This window comes from Martes martes, assembly GCF_963455335.1.
Source record: "Martes martes genome assembly, chromosome: 1".
Taxonomy (NCBI): Eukaryota; Metazoa; Chordata; class Mammalia; order Carnivora; family Mustelidae; genus Martes; species Martes martes.
Genome location: NC_137888.1, coordinates 168,874,803 through 168,901,639, shown reverse-complemented (window position 1 = coordinate 168,901,639; position 26,837 = coordinate 168,874,803). Strand labels below are relative to the sequence as shown.

Below are 26,837 nucleotides of genomic sequence, written 5' to 3'. Positions count from 1 at the left end.
AAGATCTGCATTTATTTGAGTTGACAAGTGCTCCATTTTAAGTAAAAATGTGAAAACTCCAAAATCCAATAAACTATAATATATAAACCATTCCTCCCTTAAAAAAAAAAAAAATTCACAGGAGCAGAAGAATAGGAACACATCAGCCTCTCAGCTTTGATCATATCCTTCCCTCTATTGATTGTTGCAATTCTCATAACTGAGGAATTCCTGCATTTTGTATGCTAGGAGGAAGAAATGAGATTCAGGTCTAAAACCATAGTAATAAAAAGAATAAAATAGGCAATGCTTATTAGATGTTTAAATGATAGTCTCTCATCCCACCAAACAAATCGGTGAATACATACCGAAATGAACAAACATTAGTTTTTTGCAAGTTTTACATTTAAGATTTTTAATTTCGAGCATCTTTTTAAAAATAATTACCATAAGTACTATTTATTGAGTGCTTGTCATGTGTGAGCCAGTAGCTCAAGCACTCATCATAGACAATAATGATCCTCAAAATGAGTATTACATTTTCATCCTCAATTTGTAGTTGAGGAAGAGGAAACCAATTTTAACTCTTTTAATCCTCAGAACAATCCTCTGAGATAGTTATTTCACTGTTCTGTGAAGGAGGAAATGGAAGCCCAGGAAGCCACAGAGACCGGCGCAGGCTCACATAGCACAGGAGGGCAGCTGAGCCTTTGGGAGCTTCATTATGCCACATTCTCACGGTCACACAGTTCGAAAGTGGCAGACACAGGATCGAAAGCCGGGTCTGACCACCTCTACAGCCTTATGTCACTATATGGTTTTGTTTGTTTTGTTTTTTGTTTTGTTTTTGTTCCATAGTGAAAATGCTGTAAATAGAGACCTTCATAATGAAATAGAGACCCTCATAGTGAAAATGCTGTAAAGCCGAGACATTCAGGATCCAGCAGTAGCCACTACTATGGCTGAAGAGCAATAGAGTGCCACATGTGACTGCAGGCTTCTGGTCCTTTTGAGCATTTGCTTTAAATTTGGGTGTCTGATCAGAGCTTTTTACTTTGGGTTTGTGGACTACTGAGTTGGCCCACCAAAGGAGCATGTGTCTATCTTTCAATAATTGAGTTCTTTTTCTGCCCAAGGGAAGAGAAAAGAAATGGACAAAGGAAAATAAATTGTTCTTGAAAGGAGTTTCACTTCTCTAATGGAGAAGATTGTAAGTAACATAATCCACTCCAGGCAAATGTTCCACTAAGACTATTTCCCTTCTCCTGGGACAGCATCTTTGATTGCTCATCTGTATCTAATTTTCTTCTGAGTTTAACACCAGACTGTGTGTTCTTGCCTTAAAATAGTGAGTTACATCTCATTGGTTCTTTGCTGTTGACTAGTGTTCATGGAAACAAGGAATTCCTGATGACATCACTCGGATTTGTGAATTTCATCTTGTCATAGGAAGGAGGCCATTTTGTGCTACTTCATAGTCCTTGAGAAAACTTATAGTGCTAGTGAAGGCTGAGCAAAAATTCTGGCAATCTGATAACCCTAACATGGTAAAAATAAGGAATTCAGATAATTTATTTTTTTAAAGTCTACATCATAAATACTGTACTTAGCATTTCATTGATTATTTTAATTGTTCTATGATAGTTCTATAAATTGATCAGATATACCATCACTTCCTAAATCTTTACTTACATTGTTCCACATGTTTGCGGGTATATACAAAATACTTAAAGTATCTTTAAACTCCTTGCTTTTTCCTTCTTTGGGATTACTTTCTCAAGATGAACTTCTAGAAGGTGTTCCATAGAGTAATAAAGAGCAAGAACTTTGAAGCCAAATCACCTTAAATCAATTTCCATCCCTGTTCCATACTAGCATGAAGCCTAACCTAAATGATGTTGGGTTTCTGTGCCCATTTCCTAATTTGTAATTCAGATGATAATAAAACCTGACAGTATTTGGTTTTGTTTTATGTTTTGAGGAGAAGCACTAAGTAAATTAACATACATAAAGTTGTGAAGTGCTTGGTGCTATGTGCAACACATAGGGAGCGTTTGATAAATACCAGCAAAGCACATATTACTTTTAGAGACAGGCAGAGAGAGAGGGAAGCAGGCTCCCTGCTGAGCAGAGAGCCCGATGTGGGACTTGATCCCAGAACCCTGAGATCATGACCTGAGCCGAAGGCAGAGGCTTAACCCACTGAGCCACCCAGGCGCCCCATATTACTTTTTTAAAAGTCATTTTAGACTCAAAATATAAGTATTTTTGGACAACTGAAATGTATTGCCAAATTGTTTTCTGAAAGGATTTGTACTAATTTATTCAGCCACAGGAATAACTGCTAAAATGTTTCTCTCTTTGTACTTCTTAGATAACTTGCAAGATTGAGTATTTTTTCCATGTGTCTGAGTCCTGATTTATCTTTTTTATGAGATGACTTTAGAGTAGTTAAATTATTTTAATATCCCTTGTTTCATATGATCATCCCTGCAACTCAGCAGAGTTGGCAGAGCTGATAATATTTACAGTATACGGAAGAGAAGGATAAAGGAAAGTTCTTAGACATTTGTTGGGTGGCTTGCCCAAAGTCACTTGGCTAGCATCTGGCAAACCTGTGATTTGAACCAAAGCATTTTCTTTTACTCTAGGAAACTATGACTCATGGAAGTGGCATCTCCTAGCATAAAAGGGTTAATGCCACATTAAAAAACAACATGGTGCCTGGGTGGATCAATCAGTTAAGCGTCTGCCTTCATTTCAGGTCATGATCCCGGGGTCCCAGAATTGAGTCCCACATCGGGCTCCCTGCTCAATGGGGAATCTGCTTTTCCCTCTCCCCCTGCCTCTCCCCTCTGCTCCTGCTCTGCTTTACATTAAAAATGTAAAAATAATTAAATAAACAACAACAAACAATGTCTAACTTTTCCTTATTAAAAGTTTATTTAACACAGGGCACCTCAGTAGCTCAGTTAAGTGACTGCCTTTGCCTCTGGTTATGATCTCAGGGTCCTGGGATCAAGCTCCACATGTGGCTTCAGAGCCTGCTTCTCCTCCTCCCCGCTTGTGCTCTCGCTCTCTCTCTCTCTATTAAATAAATAATAATATCTTTAAAAATACATTTAAAAAGCTTAATTAAGGGGCACCTGGGTGGCTCGGTGGGTTAAAGCCTCTGCCTTCGGCTCAGGTCATGATGATCCCAGGGTTCTGGGATCGAGCCCCACATTGGGCTCTCTGCTCAGTGGGGAGCCTGCTTCCCTTCCTCTCTCTCTGCCTCTGCCTACCTGTGATCTCTGTCAAATAAATAAATAAATAAATAAATAAATAAATAAATAAATTTTAAAAAAGCTTAATTAAGCCTATAGGAAAATATGATTCAGATATAAGAGAAGTTGCTACCTGTAGCTCATTGGGAAACCAGTAAAGAGATTTTATGTTCTGACCTTGAAAGATGTACTAAACGACAAAGAATTAGCTACAAATTAAAACTCAGAGGTCATTGTCTTGTGCAGTATTATTTGGTGGCTGCAGCCAATAAGATAGTTTTAAAATAAATATGATTTGACCATCATCCAGACATTAACCTTGTGGTCTCTTGGACTGTTGAATTAGTCTAGTAGAGAATTTGGATAGTCTAGGATGCTGAGATGCTAAGATGCTTGGCAAAGGAGGCTAGGAGACCTGATTCAAATGGCTAATAGGCATGTGAAAAAGATGCACCTAATCGTAATTCACAAAAAAACTGCAGATTGTAACCACAGGTAGATTACACGTGGATAACATGAAGAGCTAGATTAACATCAAGTATTGAAGAAGAAAAGGAAATGCCTGCACTTTATACATGGCTGTTAGAAAGTAAAATGGTAGGGGCACCGAGGTAGCACAGTCAGTTGAGCTTCTTTTTTTTTTCTTTTTGGTTTTCCAAAGATTTTATTATGTTATTATGTTTATTATGTTAGTCACAGTACTTCATTTGTTTTGATATAGTGTTCCATGATTCATTATTTTCATATGACACCCAGTGCTCATTGCAATATGTGCCCTTCTTAATACCCACCAGGCTAAACCCCATACCTCTCCCCTCTGAAACACTCAATTTGTTTCTCGTAGGCCACAGTCTCTCGTGGTTCGTCTCCCTCTCTGATTCCTCCCCCCACCCCACCCTTCATTTTTCCCTTCCTTCTGAGTCTTGGTTTTGACTCAGGTTGTGATCTCAGGATCCTAGGATCAAGCTCAGTGCTCAGCAGATTGAGATTTTCTCTCCCTCTCCCTCTGCCCCTCCCACTTGTGTGTGCATTTTCTCTCATGCTCTCTCTCTCTCTCTCTCTCTCTCCCCTCTCTCCATAAATAAATAAATAAATCTTAAAAAAAAAAAAGTAAAATGGTATAACTGCTTTGGAACAGGGCAGCTTCTTTAAAAGTTAAACATGCACGAGCCTATGATACAGCAATGTTTACTCTCAAGTATTGACCCAAGAGAAATAAAAATACATATCCTCAAAACATTTATGCAGAAATGCTCATCATAGCTTTATTCATAATTGTCTGACTGGGGCAGTCTTCTGTGGGTCCCTTATGTTTCTACTTATCTTGAGAACAGAGGCATTGATGATCTTTTCAAGATAACCAGCACTGTGATGGAGAAACAACACTGCACATAGACTTTTTTTTTCTAAGAGAACCTATCTCCTCTTCTGAGATACCATCCCTATCAGCAATGTGCTGTCTACCAGCTGGTGTGGCAACTGAGTCTTTGATAAGGTCGTATGACATTTTATTAGACCAGGACTTCTAACATAAGAGTATTTGGTAAGATGAGTGAGTGCTGTCCTATTGTCATATTATGTTGCTATCAAAGGAGTTTTTTGGTGAAAATTATGTGAGTAATACTATGAAAGTGTGTAATACTATGAAAGTGAATGAGATCTAAGTCCAAGGATGATCCAAGTGTGTTTTCAAATCTCTTCTGATAAGTAGACTTATTCCAGGACTGTTCTAGGTAAAGGATACCCATGCCAAATGTATCACCATAACTGAGGGATAATCCCTAAATGATGGTTAGTGCCCTCCAAAGGTTTACAATAAATAGCATTAAAAATAGAGTTTTGTCATATCATGATGAAACTTCTGTCATCCTGTCATATCTGTTGTTTTGGGTGTACTTTCAAATGAGACCAGCAACAGAGTTTGACTGAAATTATACTAAAGTGTAGATCAATTTGAATAAAATGGACATTTTAATAATAGTCTTTCATCCATCAACATCCTGTGCTTCTGTTTATTTAACTATTTCTGTGTTTTGTATAAACTTTTGTTTAACCTGAAGTATTTCATATTTTTATACTACTGCAAATTGTGGCTTTGTACTTTTTTTCAATTGTTAGTGCTATCATACTGAAGTAAAATTGACTTCTGTATACGGAGCTTGAATACTACAAATTTGCTGTGCTACTTTATTAGGTATACGAGCTCTTTCATAGATTTTTTTTAGGATTTCCTATGTAAATGATCATGTCATCTGTGACATTATATTTTCTGATCTCAGTGCATTTTGTTAGTCCTATAATGCACTGATTAGACCCTCCAATAGAATTTTAACTAGATGTAATAATAAAAGTACCTAAAAACTACAATGAGATACCATCTCACACCAGTCAGAATGACTAAAATTAACAAGTCAGGAAACAACAACTGTTGCCCAGGATGCAGAGAAAGGGGAGCCCTCTTGCACTGTCAGTGGGAATGCAAGCTGGTACAACAACGGTGGAAAACAGTATGGAGGTGCCTCAAAAAGTTGAAAATAGACTTACCCTATGACCCAGCAACCACACTACTGCATATTTACCCTAAAGATATAAATGTAGGGGCACCTGCACTCCAATGTTTATAATAGCAATGTACACAAGATCCAAACTAGGAAAACAGCCCAGATGTCCATCAACAGATGAATGAATAAAGAAGTCGTGGTATGTATACAATGGAGTACTACTTGGCCATCAGAAAATGAAATTTTGCCATTTGTAGTGACATGGATGGAACTAGAGGATATTATGCTAAGTGAAATAAGTCAATCAGAGAAAGATAATTATCATATGATCTCACTGATATGTGAAATTTAAGAAACAAGGAAAAGGATCATAGGGGAAGTGGGGGAAAAATAAAACAAGATGAAACCAGAGAGGGAGACAAACCATAAGAGAATCCTAATCATAGAAAGCAAACTCCAGGTTGCTGGGAGGTGGAGGAAGGGATAGGGTAACTGAGTGATGGACATTGGGGAGGGTATGTGTTGTAATGAGACAAATGAATCACAGACCTGTACCCCTGAAAAAAGTAATACATTATACATTAATTAATTGAATTTAAATTAAAAAAAAAATCACCCAGTCAGTCTACATGAAAAACCAAATAAAAAAGAAAGGACCTTACTTTGTTCCTAGTCTTATGGTAAAGCAGACTTGCACCAGTGAATGTGATCATAGCTCTAGGGTTTTGTGTCAATGTTTGTAGACCTACTTCAGAAGATTGACGAGGTCCCCTCCTAGTTTTGAGTTCTGTTATCATTAATAAATTCCTCATTTTGGCATCTGCTGAGATGATGTAATGCTTTTTTGGATCTGTTGGGATCATTATTTTGGGATCTGTTGAGCTGATGTAGTGCTTTTTTTTTTTTAGTTACCAGGAATTATACTGACTTCTCAAATCTTAAATTTGTAATCCTAGTATTTTTTAATGTACTGATGCATGAAATTTGCCAATATTTTGTTAAGGAGTTTTAGATCTCTGGTCATCATAGCTATTGGTTTATAGTTTTCATCTTTTATAGTGTCTTTTTATAGTGGTACCAGATTAATGTTGATCTCAAAAGATGAGTTGTGAAATGTATTCACTTGTACTCTCTGGAGAACCAGACCATCTTGTCCTCCATTCTCCTGCTTGTGATGTCCTTTTGGTAACCTGACTAGATGAGAATTCTGTGATTCTGTCTACCAACATGAGCTTTTCAGAGCATAAAGAAGGGTGCTGAGTAGATCTTGGGAGAAAAACAATATATTCTAGCGCAGAAGTTCTCAAGTATTTAGGTGGGAAACATCTGGTAGGTGGGAAAGGCAAGAGTTGATTTCATTTGGACATGTTGAGTTCAGTACAGCAATAAGGCATCCGATTGGAAGGGTTAGGAAGGCAATTCAGTGCATGGTGTAGAACTCAGAAGTCTGTGCTGGAAGTACACAGCATAGCTTTGTCAGTAGATGATCGGTAATGCCATTTGAATGAATATAACTGCCCAGGAAAGGAAATACGGGTCTCTATCCCAGAGACCAATGGTATGATGAGAGGAGTGAATGCTGTCAGAAAGTGATTCTCTGTAGGTCTCTCCTATTTCTGCATTTTGTACAGGCAGGGATGCTAAGTGCCTTCCTTCCAGACTACCTTTTCAAGGAAGTTTACATAGCAAACCATCTTGGAAGGTGGAAGTAGTGACTCTCTTCTGACAAAGGTCAGGTACGTTTATGGTCTGGGGTAAAACACTAGGCTCCTTTCCTGTAGCACAGCACACTTTGTCACTTGGCCCTCTTTCTGTTACCCTGTTTGTGTATGAATTTGGGGTCAGGGAGCCAGGGCCAGCAAATGCCAATACTCCATACTATTGCTGTGAATAATAAAGCCCTTTGGCACTGACCCACAAATCTCCTGTCTCTTGCCATCATGTATGTAACTTGTAGGCTTGCAGACATCATAAAATCTCAGACTCTTCACAGTTCTTGACAAGTGAGTCAAGACCTATGGGGATGAGACTCAAAGGAGCAGGAGTGTTTTTACAAAAGAAGAAATAACAGGATGCAAGTGGTATTGGGGAGCAAAGAAGACAGCAAGATACAAGGGTTGTGTAAGTGGAAGATGATCTCCACTTAATAGAGCCATGGGGTTAGTAGTGTCAGGAAATGGCCAGGTTTTAGTTAAGGAAAAGTATTTGAACACTGGGGTAAGACTACATAGAGGAGTGACCAATATGGATTAAAAAATCCAGGGGCACCTGGGTGGCTCAGTATTAAGCCTCTGCCTTTGGCTTAGGTCATGATCTCAAGGTCCTGGAATCGAGCCCCGCACTGGGCTCCCTGCTCAGTGGGGAGCCTGCTTCCCTCTCTCTCTCTACCTGCCACTCTGCCTACTTGTGATCTCTGCCTGTCAAATAAATAAATAAAATCTTAAAAAAAAAAAAAATCCAGAGAGCACAGCCAAAGATGTGAAGATGGAAGGGGCTGGTCATTGGTCAAGGACTAAGGCAACATATGGGAGTGAGTAAAAGTTCAGGGGAAGTAAAGCCTTCAGAGAAGCTTGCCATATGGGCAGTACCCAGTAAAGCTTAGAAAGGAGGCATGAAGAATTTAGTTCTGAAAATGTTCTGGAGGAGGGTGATCATTTGAGCCTATGAAGATTCAGGTGAACTTTGGAATCAAGAATCCCCATAGGGTTAAGGTAAATCATGATCTCTATTTCGGTAGCTTATTTCTGGCTGTAAGCTTGGAGGTCTTGGCAGTGATACAAGATTTCTCACGTTATCTAGCCACATGGAGAATGTACCCAGTTTCTCTTTCATAATGACTACCTTTTTATAGACTAAGAAACAAGCTTAGAGAGGTTATGTAACTTCACTTCAGTCACAACTATAATACATAGAGAGGCAGAGTTTCAACCCAGGTTTGTCGATTGCCAGCCTACATGCTCCTAACTCTTGTAGTTGTTGGGTTGCTTGTGGGAGAGATGGAAATGCCATCACATACTGGCTTCAAAATGTTAGTGTTTTGACTTTGCCCCAGTTAAGTCCTACTGGCAACACGTGTTAGAAGGGCATAGAGGGACACCTGGGTGGCTCAGTCTGTTAAGCATCTGCCTTTGGCTCAGGTCGAGATTCCAGGGTCCTGTGATTGAGCCCTGCATCAGGCTCATTGCTCGGTGAGGAGCCTGCTTCTCTCTTTGCCTGGTGCTCCCCTGCTTGTGTTCTCTCTCTCTCTGACAAATAAAAAATTTTACTAACTAAGCATGGATTTGGATACTTAACATCAAGAATCTTCTTGGTACTGCTCTGTGAAGAGTTCCGCTTCATTACATGACTGATTTTTCCCTCCACAGGTAGCATGGATGTGGCTAGTTGCTTCTCAGCAAATTATTCGGCGCGTCTGATTTTTCTTAATGCTGGTGTGATGTGGCAATGCTAAGAAGTGCAGAGTCTTCAGAATTTCTGAGTTGAGAATCCTGTTGACTTTATTTCTCATCAGTTAGGGATATTGTTAAGACCAGTTTCTTCATATTGAGCCTTATTTTTGAGTTATAATAGCTAAAAGGTTAAAAGTCTGTATGAAGAAGTATGTGTAAATACATATGTTTTTTGTTTAGTGTAAAATTAATATTGACTTCAAAAAAAAAAGGCTAACTGTATTTTTTCAACTTAAATGATCAAATCCAGTGAAATATATAAATCAAGTCTTTGGCCACATAAAAACTCAGTTAAAAAAAAAAAAGATACCAAATATCAGGGTTCATTGTGCTTCTACCTTCTCTCCCTTTTTATATGTAATCCTCTTGTATGGAATTAAACTCTATTCCCACCATCAACTACCCTGAGTGAAGGATTACTACCTTTCTTTCCTACTCTTTTATGGAAGGTACTTACTTGCTCATTATTTTATTTCCCTTTCCAAGATATTCATTCATTGTTTCATCCTTTATTCAACACACACGTAGCGGATATCCACTATATTCCAGGTCCTGTTTTGGGTTCTAGGCATATGGCAACATTTAAGTCTCCAGACTTGCCTCTGGGGAAATGAACGTAAATGTAGGTATATTTGTCCGTTTTATTTAGAGTCACTTAGTACTGGATATGGAGCACACATGCAGGTAAACAATAGCTTTTCCGTTTTATATAAGCTTTCACTGGATGGATGATTTAGAGAAGTCCTCTCAAACCCTGCAGTGGGACGAATTCCCTTAGGACTTCTCTCTGTGACGGTCAAGGTGCCATTGAGCTGGAACTGCTCCCTCCCGGCAACCTGGCCACTGTGCTTCTAGGTAGTGATGTTAGACTGGGAGAGTCAGGCAACCCTGCCCATATGCCTTAGCATCTACAGTGTGTGTGCTCTTGAAAAAACACCTGGGAAGCAGAATCATTCTGTAAGACCCGAGATAAGGGAAATTCTGCATTTCAGCTGGAGACTGAGTGGGACTGTGAAAAGATCTAGTAGGAAAGGGTTCTGTATTTATATCTTTTTTTTTTTTTTTAAGATTTATTTATTTATTTATTTATTTATTTATTTGACAGACGGAGATCACAAGTAGGCAGAGAGGCAGGCAGGTGGGAGGGGGAAGCAGGCTCCCCGCTGAGCAGAGAGCCCGACTCGGGCTCGATCCCAGGACCCTGAGATCATGACCTGAGCTGAAGGCAGAGGCTTTAACCCACTGAGCCACCCAGGTGCCCCTCTGTATTTGTATCTATATCCCTTGTCTCTAGTAGGGTGTGTGGCACGTAGTAGGTGTCATTTTGATGCAACTAGCCTGGCTCCATGGCGATACTGTTCTTTTTGTTCTTTTTCCTCTGTCTCTTCTTCTTTCTCCTTTCCCTCCTGCACCCCTTCACACACCCCTGCTTCCACTGCTGTTCTTCTTCTTCCTTTACTCTCTTTTATCCTCTTCTTCTATTTTTATTTTCATTGGTATGCGACCTTTCAGACAAATGCAAAAGCAGAGAGAATAGTATAATGAATCCCATGTGTCCATCTCTGCACCTCAGTAGTAGCCCATGTGTACCAATGTAGTTTATTTTCATGTACCCAGCATGCACTTTTCTCTCACCGCTGGCCCATTTAAAATAAACCCAGGCATTTAATTATTTTCAGTGCACATCTCTGCGAAATTATTAAAAATATATGATAAACACGTATACACAAAAAACACTAGTTCCTTATCAAATAGCCTCCCCCTTCTTTCATGAATGTCTTTACTGTTGGTTTGTTCACATGTGTATCCAAACAAAGTCCATACACTCCATTTTTATTTTTATTGTTTTTCTTTTATATTTTTATAACTTTTATTTATTTATTGGACAGAGAGAGACACAGCGAGGGAGGGAACACAAGCAGAGGAGTGGGAGGAGAAGCAGGCTCCCCGCCGAGCAGGGAACCCGATGCAGGACTCAATCCCAGGACCCCGGGATCATGACCTGAGCTGAAGGCAGAGGCATAATGACTGAGCCACCCAGGAGCCCCCATATACTCCCTTTTTAATGTATCTTCTTTTTATCTAAAAATGTTCCTCTCCGTAGGCACCTGGGTGGCTCTGTCAGTGAAGCATCAAACTCTCGATTTTGGCTCAGGTCATGACCTCACATCTTGGGACTGAACCCTTCTTTGCCTCTGCACTGAGCACCGAACCTACTTGGGATTCTTCCTCTCCCTCTTCCTCTGCTCCTTCCCATGCACACGCATGCTCTGTCTCTAAAATAAATAAAATCTTCAAAAAAATGTTGCTTTCCATTCTTTTACTTTTTGCCTTTGTTGAATAAAACAGCTTAATTACTATTTCTGTAGAATTTCTCACATTTGGATCTTGCTCTTCACATCTCTGTAATGTCGATTTCCCTGTTGTTCTATTTCCTGTATTTCCTTTCATTTACTCAGTAGATCAGATCCACATCTTTCCTTCTTTCTCTCTGTCCTTCTCTTCCCTTCTCTTTCACTCTTTTTCTATGTGGCAGTCTTATGTTTGACAAAATATTTACCAAGCGGTACATTTATTATTGCATCATTCAGAGGACCTGTAACATGTTATGACCATGATGATGATGATAAGTGAGAGTAGCTGTCTTTGGAAAGGGGAGCGACTGGGGACAAAGGAACGAAGTTGACTTTTTTTACTCTGAAAATTTGTTTGTTGTGAAGTTTTTAGTTTTACATGATCCACCTCTTCTCACACATACATACACAGTGCCGATTTCTAAATTAAAAAAAAAATAAATCGTGAAATGTCTAAAGCCAAAAAAAAAAAAAAAAAAGAGAGAGAGAGAGAGAGCGAGAAAGAAAGAGGTTGAGAGGGAAGAGAAGAAAGGAAAAGAAGAAGCAGTGTCACCACTGTTGTCACCAGATCCACTATAAAATTTCCATCAGCTTTTCCATTCATGGTGTTAGCAGCTACTGGTGATGATTGCATAAATCCATTATTTCACCTGGTATCTAATGTATTTTTAATAAGTTGGTTAATTAATAATCTGAAGGTTCAACCTGAGTACAATTCCTGGAATGACATACACAGAATTTCAGAGGGACAGAACCCCATTACTGCAGCAGTTTAAACCCCTTGAACAAGGGGTTAAAAAGACAGTCATCTATACCATATATTTTCTTAATCTTTAAGTCTGTTCTGGAAAGGAAACTTCACCAGTGTTTTTACAGTTTGCATGAAGAAACAATCAAAAGTACATCAACAGAAATTCAGCTTAAGAAATCAGAGGAGAAGAAAGCTATGTGAGAAATTGAAACTGGATCCATGCTCATCTTTAAGAAACTACATCTTTTTCTTGTTTGGTATAGCAGGTTTCCTGGTGTGAGTTTCAGAAGTAGTGTTGTTACCTATGCTGAATTGGCTCTCATTCCCTACAACAGGCTGCTTTTGGCAGTGAAGAAAAAGTCCTTGGTTGTCTCTCAGAACACCACCTACACATTTGGGGTGTGTGAACACTGGGACTAAAACACCCCTCCCTTTTATTCCTGTGCCCCAGTGCACTCTATGAAAACTATCCCCCGCCTCTGTCCCACCACACACATACATTTATTCGCTGCATGTATCTTTATTTGCACTTACCTGGACACTGGAAAGAGAATTGCAGAAGAAAACTCAGTTTTAATGGACAATTAAATAGTCCTCCAGGAAGCATCCTGCATGGAAAAATGATTAGAAATGAGAGTTTGCGTCTAGACCTTGTGTATTTCCCTTGCTGGAACTCTTTATGAATCTATAACAAAGTACTCCATGTGTATCCACTGCAGAACATTAGGATGTTAATGGTTCATTTGTAATCAAATTTTGGTCAGCTAAGAAATCAGTTGGTAAGTGATCTGCCATTTCTCCTTTGTTTTCTTTGTTCCTTTGCCAGCATTTTGGCCATTTCTCTGGATGCTAACTTTTTCCACTCAAGGAGAGATCAGGGAAGGATACAATGGCATTGTCAAAATCGCCCTTTCCTACCCACAAGAAGAACTTCTATAGTGAAATACTCAGTGGGGACAAGAAGATGTAAAAATCATGGCTAGCATAAACTTAGAGATTATTTGTGGTTCTAAAGTTAAAAATGAAAAGAAGGGGCACCTGGGTGGCTCAGTCATTAAGTGTCTGCCTTCGGCTCAGGTCATGATCCCAACAAAATCTGCCCTGACCTTATTTGGAGAGCTCCTGTGATACACTCTTTTCCGATTGATTAGGGTATTTGTCATTTGCAATAAATCCAAACATTAGTATTATAGTTAATTATGTAGTGTACTACTCAGGACTTCAGCCTCAAGATTTACTTAAGTTTGAGTCTCTATGTTCAATAAAATAAATCTGTATAATGCATGGTTTAAAAGCATGGTTAGCACAAAGCATGCATTACTTGAGAGAGGTCTTTCCAAAGCAAATAATTTCAATCAATATGTGAAATCAAAATAAAAATTACAGTTTTTCACTCTTTTAGAAACATATGGTAAGCTTTAGGCCAGTTGTTCAAAGCTGCTGAACCAGTCTGGTGAGTTTTTCAGGCTGCGTTAACAAACATCTTCTGAATCCTATCTGCCCCCCACCCAGTCTTTTTCTTTTGCTTTCCCCACTGAAATAGGATTGTTTATATTATGTATTTAGATATGTAATTTCTTGCATTTTCTAAAATTGCTTTTCCTTCTAAGAATTTGCTTATGCATACTAAGGCATACATTCTGAGAAAGCAGTGTGTTACAATGGGTAAAATAAGCAGGTCTTTCAAAGAGAAAACTTACTTCACCAGCAAAATGAACACTAGAAATTCTGATAGTGGAAGAGTTTATGGATTATTTTTGTGTAGTGTAGCTGAGAATTTATCCAATGGAAGGTTAAAAGTTGTGCATTTTGAAGCTAAATACTAGAATCTTGAGGAAAAATGCGAAAGGAGCAGAATATCAGTAGACTATTATTTTTTTTTAAGATTTTATTTATTTATTTGACAGAGAGAGAGATCACAAGTAGGTAGAGCAGCAGGCAGAGAGACGGGAAGCAGGCTCCCCACTGAGCAGAGAGCCTAATGCCAGGCTGGATTCCAGGACCCTGAGATCATGACCTGAGCCAAAGGCAGAGGCTTAACCCAGTGAGCTGCCCAGGAGTCCCTAGACTATTATTTTCACTTAAACGTTTTTTTAATAGAGTTGACACACAGTGTTACATTTGTTTCAGTTGCACATCATAGTGATTCCGCAAGTTTATGTGTTATGCTATGTTCACTGCAGGTGTACTACCGTGTCACAGTACACCAGTGTTACAGTATCATTGACCAGATTCCTTATGCTGCACCCTTTTATTTCCATGACTGATTCTGTAATTGGAAGTCTCTACCTCCCATTTCCCTTCATGCATTTTGTCCAACCCCCGACTCCCCTGCTTTCTGGCAATCACATTTGTTCTCTGTATTTATAGGTTTGATTCTACTTTTTGTTTATTTTTTTTTTTTTTTGAACCAGCATGTGAGTGAAATCATATGATATTTTTCTTTTTCAGTCTGACTTATTTTCATTCTAATATCCTCTGGGTTCTTCGTGTTGTCACAAATGGCACAATTTCATCCTTTTCTCATTCCTCATCCATCCTATGGCTATGTAATATTCCTGTGTGTATGTGCACACCACACTTCCTTATCCATTCATCTGCCGATGGAGACTTCAGTTGTTTCTATAATTTGCCTATTGTAAGTAATGCTGTAGTAAACCTAGGGGTGCATATATTATTTCAAATTACTGCTTTCAATTTTAGGGGGTCATAAATACCCAGTAGTAGAATTATTGGATCATATGGTATTTCTACTGTTAATTTTTTGAGCAACCTCCATACTGTTTTTCACAGTGGCTCTACCCTTTACCATTCCTACCAACAGTGTGCAAGGGTTCCTTTTTTCTTCACATCCTTATCAACACTTGTTATTTCTTGTTGTTTTGATTTTAGCCTTCTAAAAGGTATAAGGTGTTATCTCATTGTGGTTTTGATTTGTACTTCCTGTTAATTAGTGATGTCGAGTATATTTTCATGTGTCTGCCATCTGTATGTTATCTTTGGAAAAATGTCTATTTGGGTTCTGTGCCTATTTTTTTAATCAAATTGTTGTGTTGGTATTGTACACATCCTTTATATATTTTAGATATTAACTGATATATATATTTGGATATATCACTGATAAGTCTCATCGATCACTCACAAATATCTTTTCCCATTCAGTAGATTGCCTTTTTGTTTTGTTGATGATTTTCTTTGCTGTGCAAATACTTTTCATTTTCACAGAGTCCCAATTGTTTACTTTTGCTTTTGTTTCCCTTGCCTCAGAAGACCTATCTAGAAAAATGTTGCTATGACTGATAGCAGAAAAATTACTGCCTGTGTTTTCTTCTAGAGTATTTTTTATTTTAGGTCTCATATTTAGATGTTTAATGCATTTTGAGTTCTTCTTTGTATATCGTATAAGAAAGTGGTCCAGTTTCATTCTTCTGCATGTAGCTGTCCAGCATTCCCAGCAGTGTGTTTTGAAGAGACTGTCTTTTTCCATATATTCTTCCCTCTTGGCATAGGTTATGGACTCTATAAAGCATGCATTTATTTTTGGGCTCTCTATTGTGTTCTGTTGATCTGTGTGCCTATTTTTGTGCCAGTGTCATACTGTTTTGATTGCTACAGCTTTGCAGTATATCTTGAAATCTGGGATTTTGATACCTCATACCTCCAGCTTTGTTTTTTCTCAAGATTGTTTGACTATTAGAAGTCTTTTGTGGTTTCATACAAATTTTAGTATTACTACTTACAGTTTTGTAAATATTTCTGTTGGTATTTTGATAGGGATTGCATTAAGTCTGTAGATTGCTTTGGGTAATAAGGACATTGTAACAATATTCATGCAATCCATGAGCATGGGATATCTTTCCATTTGTTTGTGTCATGTTCAATTTCTTTCATCAGTGTTTTTAGAGTACAGGTCTTTTACCTCCTTGGTTAAATTTATTACTAAGCATTTTATTCTTGCTGGTGAAATTGTAAATGGAATTATTGATTTCTCTTTCTACTATTTCATTATTAGTGGTTAGAAATGCTACCAATTTCTCAGTGTTAATTTTGTATCCCACACTTTTACTTAATTCATTTATTATGTACATTTTTTATGGAATCTTTAGGATTTTCTATATATAATACCATGTCATCTGCAAATGACATTTTAACATCCTCTTTACCCATATGTCCACTTTTTCTTTTTCTTCTCTGATTGCCATGGCTAAGACTTCTAATATGGTATTGAATAAAAGTGATGAGAGAGGATATCCTTATTTGGTTTCTGATAGTAGAGGAAAAGTTCTCAGTTTTTCACCATTAACTATAATGTTATCTCTGTGTTTTTCATATTGGCCTTTATTACATTGAGTTATGTTCCCTTTAAACCCACTTAGTGGAGAGTTTTTAATATAAACAGATGCTGAATATTGTCAAATGCTTTTTCTGCATCTAGTGAGATGGTCATATGTTTTTTATCCTTCATTTTGTGATGAGGTGTGTCACTTTGATTTGTGAATATTGAATCATCTTTGCATCCCCAAATTAATCCTACTTGATTATGGTGAATGATCCTTTTAATGTATTATTGAATGTGGTTTGCTAATAATCTGTCAAGGATTTTTGCACCTATATTCATCAGAGATATTGACAGTTTGGTTATTTATGTATGTATGTATATATTTATTTAGTGGTCTCTCTGTCTGGTTTTATTAATCACGATAATGCTGGCCTCCAGAATATATTTGAAATTTTTCCTTCCTCTTTAATTTTTCAGAATAGTTTGAGAAAGTTTACTAATTTTGGTATTAACTCCTCTTTAAATCTTTGGTAGGATTCAGCTATGAATCCAACTAGTCCTGAATTTTTATTTTTTGTTAGATTTTTAATTACCAATATAATTTCATTACTTGCAATTAGTCTGCTCAGATTTCTACTTATTTCTGATTGCGTTTTAGAAGATTTTGTTTCTAGGAATTTATCCATTTCCAGAAAATCACAAGACTTTAAAAGATAAGTTTCTTTGCATGCTGGAGAAATAAAAGATAATGCTTCAGAGTTTTCCTTACTCATCTAAACCTGAGACCCTTTCCTGGGAAACATGTTGAAAGGGATGAACTTCATCCAAGAAAAGAATATGGCAATATCTTAGCTGATCCAAAAGATGGAAAGCATGAGCTGTTACCTAACAATTAATTGAAAATGTTATTTTCAGGACACCTAGGTGGCTTAGTCAGTTCAGTGTCTGACTCTCGGTTTCTTCTCAGGTTGTGATCTCATGGGTTGTGGGATCTAGCCCCAATTTGGGGTCCATGTTTGGTGGGGAGTCTGCTTAAAGATTCTCTCCCTCTGCCCCTCCCCCCACTTGTGGGGGTGCTCTCTTTCTCCCTCTTAAAAAAAATAAATCTTAAAAAAAGAAGAAGAAAATGTTCTTATTTCCCTCTACTCCAGTCTGTGTTAAAAGTATTTATTAAAACTGCATTTTGTGGTTTTGAGGGGGGGAGAATACTTAATGCTAGGGTAATATAAGTGCTATATAAATTAGAAGGGTAGCATTATAGGAACATGGAAAATATTGAGTATTAAGCTTCAGTTAAGTGGACAAACTGTTTAATATGTCACAGGGAGAAAACATAGGGTGATTTCAGGCTTGGATAACTCAAAACTCATTTATATTTTCATATATCCACCATATTGTTATGCTGTCATTTGTTTGCTGTGTAATTTCCTTAGGACCACAAAATGACCAGAGTAATTGCAGGGTATGTGTTGATAACAATTTTTGATAAAATTGAGTACATCACTTTTTAAGAGCAAATAAACTTTCTCAGGAGTACCCCACCAAACTCCTCTATCTCACTGGCTAGAATTTCTTCCCATGCTTGTTCTAAACTGGCCCTTGCAGAAGAAATGAGATTACTGAGACAAATCAAAACCGACTCAGTGAGGCTCATAGAAGGTTCAGAACACTTGTCTCTCTTCTCCCTCTCTCTCTCTTTCTCCTTCTCCTTTATCTTTCTCCCCATCTCCCTGCTTCCCTCTATCCCCCCAACACACACACACACACACACACACACACACACACACACACACACACACACTAGTGGTGTCAGTATCTGAAGAGAATTTATTTATTTCAGTTAAAGAAGGAGGGGAGCAAGTTGGCAAATAGCTCTGTCTCTGACACTAGGAAAAATAAAGTTGAACTTTTTTTTTTTTTTTTTTCATTTTAATGAACGTTCCACTTCTGATACTCTTGATATACAATCACATTTTTCAAGTCCTGGTAGCCCCAAAGATAAACTTATCTCTTAAGTCTTCATAGAGCCTTTAAAAATAAGTGAATATAACTGGTGATTCTCCAAGAAAGACATAAAGCCAGCAGTGTTCCACAAATAATATTATTTAAAATATTGCTATTATTTTTCAAGATATCCTTTCTGGGATAAATGTCTCTATGAATACAGTTAGAAACTAATCTCCTGAATTATTAGTCTGAACCTCTTCCATAGTACATATTTTATAGTGGTCATAATGCCTTCACAACTGCCTTTTTTTAAGTACTATAAAAAATAACAAATTTGTAAAGTAGCAGGTTATAAAGTTAATATGAGAAAATGAATTGCCTTGTAAAGTAAGTATTATAAAATGTTAACGTAAGGATCTAGTTGGTGGGTTCACTGTAAAGTTCTTTCAACCTTTTACTATGTTTAAAATTTTTCATGATAGAAAGTTGGAAAGTAATAAAACCACAACAAAACCAAGAATAGCTTTTACATATACAACCAAAACCCAATAAGAAATACATAGCAAAGTAAATTGTATTTATAATAGCAAAAAGAGATGGGATACCTAGGCTAACTTTTCAAGAAGCACGCAAAACCTTTATTTTGAGAAATAGTTAAACACTTAAGGAAGCAAAGTAGACTTGACCAAGAGGAAAGAAAAAGGTAGAGAGACTCACCTACATAAAGATTTGTTCTAGTTTATTTATAAATACAGTATAAACCCAATAAATGTACCATCAAGTTTTTTCCTCAAGCTATATAAGTGATTAATAAAGTTCATTTCAATAAATAAAAATAACCAGGAAAATTTGAAGAGAAAAGGATAATTATTTGTAAAAATGTCTAACTCTGCCAGTTCTAAAACTGTTACCCCATATAATTGAATCCTAGCATTGGTGCATGAATGGACAAACCAAACAATGAAATTGATTTGTAAAATCCAGAAATAGACCTAATTACATACAGAAATTTAGTATAGAATGAAGGCACCACCTCAAGATAAGCTGTTGTATGTTTGTTACAAGTGAATAGCTATATGGAAAAAGACAAAATTTTGATTTATTCTTCACTCTACACCGAATACATTTGAAATGGATCAAATATCTAACTTTTTTTTTTTTTTTTTTTTGGAGAGGGAGTGAGAGAAAAAGCATGCACATGAGCAGGGGTGGGGAAAGAGAGGCAGAGAGAAAGGGAGAAAGAGAATCTTAGCAGGCTCCACACTCAGAGCAGAGCTCAAAGTGGGACTTGTTCTCACAACTGTGAGATCATGACCTGAATCAAGAGTCAGATGCTTAATCAACTGAGCCACTTGGGTGCTCCTTAAATATCTAACATTTTTTTAAAAGATTATATTTATTTATTTTTGAGAGAGAGAAAGAGAATGAGCAGGGGAGACAGAGGGAGAAGCAGACTCCCCATTGAACAGGGAACCCGATGTGAAACTTGATCTCAGGACCCTGAGATCATGACCTGAGCTGAAGGCAGATGTTTAACCAACTGGGCTACCCAGGAGCCCTAAAATATCTAATTTTTAGAAGCAAAATTATGCAATTATTAGAAAAAGATATGGCTGGAATCTTCTTTGTTCTGAGAGTGGGAATTCATAACCTAGAAGTTAAAAAAAAGATAACTTGTTTTAAAACATTTTATATCAAGAGGCTGCTGGGAAGGTGGTGGGGTAGGAAGACCCTGGGCTCACCTTATGTGGCGTGGCCACCTAGAGAATACATACATCAGCATAAATAACCCAGAAAGTAACCCGAAGACTGGCAGAACAGACTCTCAGCTGCCAGATATAGACAAGGGGCCACAGTGAAATCCAACCCCTCAGATATGCCTTGGCAGGATTCCATCAAAGCAGTGCCTCAAACCTGGCAGGGTGCAAGCAGCCCAGACAAGGGCCAGCACCATTCTAAGGAGAGGTTAGGGGAAGATAACCACACACCAGTCTGACTACAGCCTTAACAGTGGCCTAGGGCAGGCAGCTGGTCCGACTACAGGCCCCACCCACCAATAAATCTTTTCAGGGGACAACACAGGGAAAGTGCACAGCAGTTTGGTGCTACCTCATCTCTGGTAAACACCTGGTCTGACTCAACTCAAGCCCAAGGCAGCCTTGTACTAGCCCACTGAAACCACAGGCACCAGCATCTGACCAGCGAGAGAGCATCACAGGCTGGACTGAAAACAAGCACAGCTCTGTCACAATAGTAGGACACCCCTGTAGCAATGCACATAGGAGACACCACTGAAGCATCATTTTCTGGTGAAATGGAGACATTACACTGTGGGGCACTACAGGACCTCTACTTCATAAAGCCACTACGTTCAAGTGCAGGAGACATATCTGACTTTCCTAACACATAGAAACCGATACAGCAATAGATAAAATGAGGAGTCAGAGGAATATGTCCCAAATGAAAGAGTGAAATAAAATCAGAGCAAGAGACCTAAACAAAATGGAGATAAGTAAGAGTCTGACACTGAATTTAAAGTAATGGTCATAAAGATACTCACTAGAATTGAAAAAGGAGGGCAGGACCTCCATGAGACCCTCCAAAAAGAGATAGGAGACCTAAAAAAAAAGAACCAATTAGAGATAATGAAGTTACTAACTGAAATTAAAAATAGACCACCTGGAATAAGTAACAAACAAGAGGAAGTAAAAGAATGGATCAGCAACCTGGAAGACAGAATGATGGAAAATAATCAAGCTGAGCAGATGAGAGGGGAAAAAAATATGCAAGATGAGAATAGACCCAAAGAACTCAGTAATATTGTCAAGCATAATAGTCAGACGATAGTGATCCCAGAAGAAGAAGAGAAAAGGGGGCAGAAGAAATGTTTGAAGAAATAATAGCTGGAAACTTCCTGAATCTGGGGAAGGAAAGAGAAATCCACATCCAGGAGGCATAGAGAGCTCTCAACAAAACCAACCCAAAGACATCTGCACCGAGACACAGAGTAAATAGGATAGTCAAAAGTAGTAATAAAGAGAGAATTTTAAAAGAAGAAAGAGAAAGGAAAGCAGTTGCATACAAGGGAAACCCCATAAGTCAATCAGTGGATTTTTCAGCAGAAACTTTACAGTCCAGAAGAGAGTGGCATGATATTTTCAAAGTGCTAAAAGGAAAAAACCAAAATCTATAGTCAAGGGTACTCTATCCAGCAAGGCTTTCATTCAGAATAGAAGGAGAGATAGTTTCCCAGAAAACCAAAAGTAAAAGAATTCATGACCAGGAGCAAAACCAGCCACATCCAAATCACACATGATGCCACTGGCCTATGGGTCCCAAATCCAGTCCAGCCACCCTCCTGCCCAAGCCAGTGTGCACTGCCTGCCACCTGCTCAATGCCAGGTCAACACGCCTTTACCTCAGAATGACAAGGACTCAAACTGACACTCTTCCCCTCAAATTCCAGTCTCTGTGCTCAAGTTTGTGCACAAAAGTTGGCATAATTACAACAGCAGAATGAAGCAACACAGTGACACTAATTCCATGAAATATATAATGGATAAAAGGAGTGTGCTAGCCTGAGAACATCAATAAGCACATCAAAGAACAGAACATACAGCATGTTCCTGGTTCTTAAACCCATCTGTACCCCAGTGTTCATAGCAGCAATGACCACAGTTGATGGCTGAATCAAGATGCCCTTCAACAAACAAATGGGTAAAGAAGATATGGTCCATATATACAATAGAGTATTATGCCTCCATCAGAAAGGATGAATACCCAACTTTCATATCAACATAGATGGGACTGGAAGAGATTATGCTGAGTGAAATAAGTCCAGCAGAGAAAGTCAGTTATCATATGGTTTCACTTACTTGTGGAGCATAAGGAATAACATGGAGGACATTAGGAGGTGGAGAGGAAGAGCGAGTTGGAGGAAATTGGAGGGAGAGACAAACCGTGAAAGACTGTGGACTCTGAGAAACAAACTGAAGGGTTTTGGAGAGGATGGGGGTAGGGGGTTGTGTGAGCCTGGTGGTGAATATTAAGGAGGGCATGTATTGCATGGAGCACTGGGTGTGGTGCATAAACAATGAATTTTGGAACACTGAAAAAAAATTCAATTAAAAAGAAATAAAATTTAAAAAGGAAAGGAAAGAAAAAAGAAGCTCAGGAAAAATAAAACAAGATGAAATCAGAGAGGGAGACAAGCCATGAGACTCTTAATCACAGGAAACAAACTGAGGGTTACTGGAAGGGAGAGTGGTGGAGGGATGGGGTAACTGGGTGATGGGTTTTAAGGGAAGGGCACATGATGTAATGAGCACTGGGTGTTTTAGAAGACAAATGAGTCACTGACCTCTCTACCTCTGAAACTAATATTACACTATATGTTAATTAATTGAATTTAAAATAACAAAACTGAAAAGAAAGAAAATTTTATATCTAAAAATTTGATTTGGAAAAGATGTAAAGAAAGTGAATAAAAAATGACCAACTAGGAATAAGATTTGCAAGTTAATCACAGAGTTAATGTTTCTAATTAATAAAAAGCCTATAAAAATAGACAAGGAAATGATCAAGTTTTATAAAAGTTGGTTGCTTTATGAACAGTTTACAGAAAAATAAATACAATAGTTCTTAGTCATATGCACAAATGTTCATCCTCCCCTATACTATGAAAATTGCAAATGAAAATACACTGTAGAGGTGTTTCACATGTATCTATATGATTGATAAAATCAGGTTCCACAATATACTTTGAGTGAGGTCCTTAGGAAATGATCACTCTCAGCCTTTGTTGGTAGGAGAGCAAATAGTATAGTCTCACCCTAGAGAATGTGTCAGTATTTAGCAAAAAACACATATAAACTTACCCTTTAACAAACCAATCCCTATCTCAGACTCTACCACCAAAATAAGAAAAAATTGAAAAACAATTTTTTTAAAGATTTTATTTTTTTATTTGACAGACAGAGATCACAAGTAGCCAGAGAGGCAGGCAGAGAGAGAGAGGGAAGCAGACTTCCTGCCGAGCAGACAGCCCGATGCAGGGCTGGAACCAAGGCCCCTGGGATCATGACCTGAGCTGAAGGCAGAGGCTTTAACCCACTGAGCCACCCAGGCGCCCTGAAAAACAATTTTCAAAAGGCTACTCACATACTTAGAGTGTTAGACATGATATTTTAAGAACATTATAGTACTGAATAGAGCAAATGAATCTTCAGAACGGTGTCATTAAGAACCAGTAAGCATGTAAGCCGTAAGCATGAGGTTGATTGATATTTAAATGAGATATATAGAGATATATTTATATATAGATAGATATTTATGTCTCTATAGCTATATAAAACAGAGTGGCTGCCTTATGAGATACTAATGTGTAGTCTGAAAAGGAAAAATACAAATTCAAGCAAATTTGGGAAATTGTTCTTAGAGATTATAATTTTTCTCATAACATTAAATGCTTTGGAAAAGTCTGTTGATAAATCTAAAAATATGTAATGCAGTGTCTATCAGGAATCTTTTCTTTTGCAGGGCTAAGTTTTGGGGTTGTAGAATTCCTCTTGTTTGTTCACTATAGAAGTGTGCCGTAGAAAACAATTTGGGAAATATTGCTGTGAAAGTGAAATTCAATCTGTTGATAATTATTCTTCCTAAAGGATCAAGAAGTCTCAAGAGAGTTCCTGGTATCATGTGGTTAATTAATGCATAATTTAATACAAGTATTGTTTAGAATCTACTAAATGTTAAATGTTGTATTTGCTTTTGGTGACATAAGAGGAAGAAAGAAAAAATTCTGGGAAACTGGTAGAGCATTAAAATATAGTGCTACTATTAATTTTATAATAAAGATTTGAAATTTTTCTTGAAAATCCTTAAATGTGATTGAGGGACTAAGTGTAGGCAACCATTGCATCATGCCAGAGAGAGAAAATTAGGTTGTTATGAGTGACAGCAGGAGGCAGGATGTTTCTGGCAAAGACAAGAACATGAGCAAATGTAACTCAACATTAGAGTCAATAGTATTCAGAAAAAAAAGAGCACCCTATCTGTCTGGAACAACTACGACAACAAAAAATTAAAGGGAAAGGTTTGTATAAGTCCATCCTAGTAAGAAGAATATGGGCTTTGGAGTTGGACAAATTTGACCTGTCATAATCACTCTAGTGATTATTCTCAAGTGGTCTTGGGAAGTAATTTAATCTCTATTAAGGCTAACCTTTTCTATCTGTACAGTAAGGATAAATAATATTTAACTCGTAAAGTAAGAATGAAATAAAAATAACATATAACATTTCTAACACAGTGAAGGGCATTTAATGTCACTTCTTCTTATTAGGCAGATCAGGGCAAAGTGATGAGCATCCTCATTTGTCAGGGGAAAGAATTTGAATTTTATTTTGTAGGCAATGAAGAACCATGGAAGAATTCTGAGCATGAGGGTGAGGTGATAAACTCTGTTATTTGGAAAGATGAATATGGAGAAATGAATAGATGAAGAGAGGCATCTAGCATTGCATCCTTATGGAAGATGAGATGGGCATAATGGGGCTCATAGTGTGGCTACAACTGTTAAGTATTACATAGCATAGAACTTGGCTCCTCATTAGATAATGTGAAGCATAGAACTTGGCTCCTCATTAGATAATGTGAGGGTGGAGAGTAAGAAAGGAAGGAATAAAAAATGACAATTTGTAGCCCGAGCACCTGACTTGCCAGTAATACCAAACACTGAGCCAGATAAAAGGTGGAGTAGGTATATAGAAATAGATTGAAATTTAGGTGCAGAATTCAGTTTGTTTTCTATCATTTTCCTTTTGATCTATCACCTTTATAGAGTGAGTGAACTTTGAAGATTTGAATATTGAAGTCCAGTCTTTAATCCCAGCAATCCCTTTATTCTATGGTATTGCTATATTTGATCAGTGTGTTGGCTTGTTACAAAAGCTGTCATTGTGATCTTTTGGAGTATGCTTCTAAAATTTGTCTATTATATGAAAAAGATTAATGCTACCAAGTCAAATACCAAACACTATCAAAACAACTTAATATGGTAGCCAAATGTAGATATGTAGTTTGCACAGTTGTATCCCCTAAAACATTGTTTGTTTTAAGTACAGTTGAAAGTAAATGCAAATGTAGACATTTTACTCAACACCAGTCTTTCTGTGTGTGTGTTTCTTGTTTTAATGTGCAGGACAGGAGAGAATTGGAAAAGATTCCAACTATGAACAGGAAGGTAAAGTTCAGTTTGTGATTGATGCGGTCTACGCAATGGCTCATGCCCTCCATCATATGAACAAAGATCTCTGTGCTGACTACCGAGGCGTCTGTCCAGAGATGGAGCAAGCTGGGGGCAAGAAGTTGTTGAAGTATATCCGCAATGTTAATTTCAATGGTGAGTCTCTAAATAACCATGTTTTTGGAATTCTAAGTGTTGGCATAGTGTTTCCTAAGTTATGTAGTTGAATTATTTATTGCAAAAACCCAGTTGTTTATATGACTTCAAATGACTAATTCAATATATGAATGATGAGGAAATGAATGAAGGAGTGAATATTTGGGAGCTATGGTTTGTCTTCTCTTCCCCAAAATACAAAGATACTTGCAGAAAGCTAGATTCTTCCTCAGTGAATATCCGTAGGAGCGGGAAGGGGAAGAGGAAAGAAAAGGAACCATTGCTCCAGGTGTCTGTGTCAATTGAAATAATGATTGTAAATTGCCACAATAACTACATTCCAGATTATGCACATTCCTGTTAGAAATTGTTTACCTAAAAGGGTGGGAAAAATGGGCAAATAGAGTAGAAGGCATAAGGGAGAAATACCACTTCTCTGATAGTATCTTTCATGTAGTATTGACTCTTATAATATTTAAACACATCACGTATCACAAACTAAACAGTTAAACCCAAATGTGGCTTTCATTAGTCAGAGTTTTCCAGAGAGGTAGAACCAATAGGATATATATAGATATACAGAAGAGATTAACTTACAGAAATTGGCTCACATTATTATGGAGAGAGGGAAGTCCCACTACCTTCAGTCTGCAAGCTGGAGAACCAGGAAAGTTGGTATTGTAATTCAGTCCAAGTGTAAACACCTAAGAAATGGAGGGCTTGTGGTTTAAGTCCTGATCAGAGTCCAAAAGCCAGATGCCTGGGAGCACCAGTATCTGAGGGCAGGAGAAGGCACAGGTCTCACCTCAAGAAGAGACGGTAAATTGGCCCTTCCTCTGTCTTCCTGCTCTAGCCAGAGCCTTAAGAGACTGAACGATGTCCCCCCTACCTTGGGGAAGGACACCTGTG

General features: G+C 37.8%; 1 protein-coding gene across 2 annotated transcripts in view; it reads left to right on the top strand.

The window, feature by feature from the left end:
• Positions 1–26,837, top strand: part of GRM7 (glutamate metabotropic receptor 7) — a gene marked incomplete at both ends in the record, with an annotated part of 875,705 nt that overhangs the window by 574,452 nt on the left and 274,416 nt on the right. For both annotated transcript variants that reach the window (XM_080824214.1, XM_080824213.1), the window contains one exon: positions 25,728–25,928. In XM_080824214.1, coding sequence (XP_080680340.1) covers positions 25,728–25,928 — 201 coding nt within the window. The remainder of the gene's footprint in view (positions 1–25,727; positions 25,929–26,837) is intronic.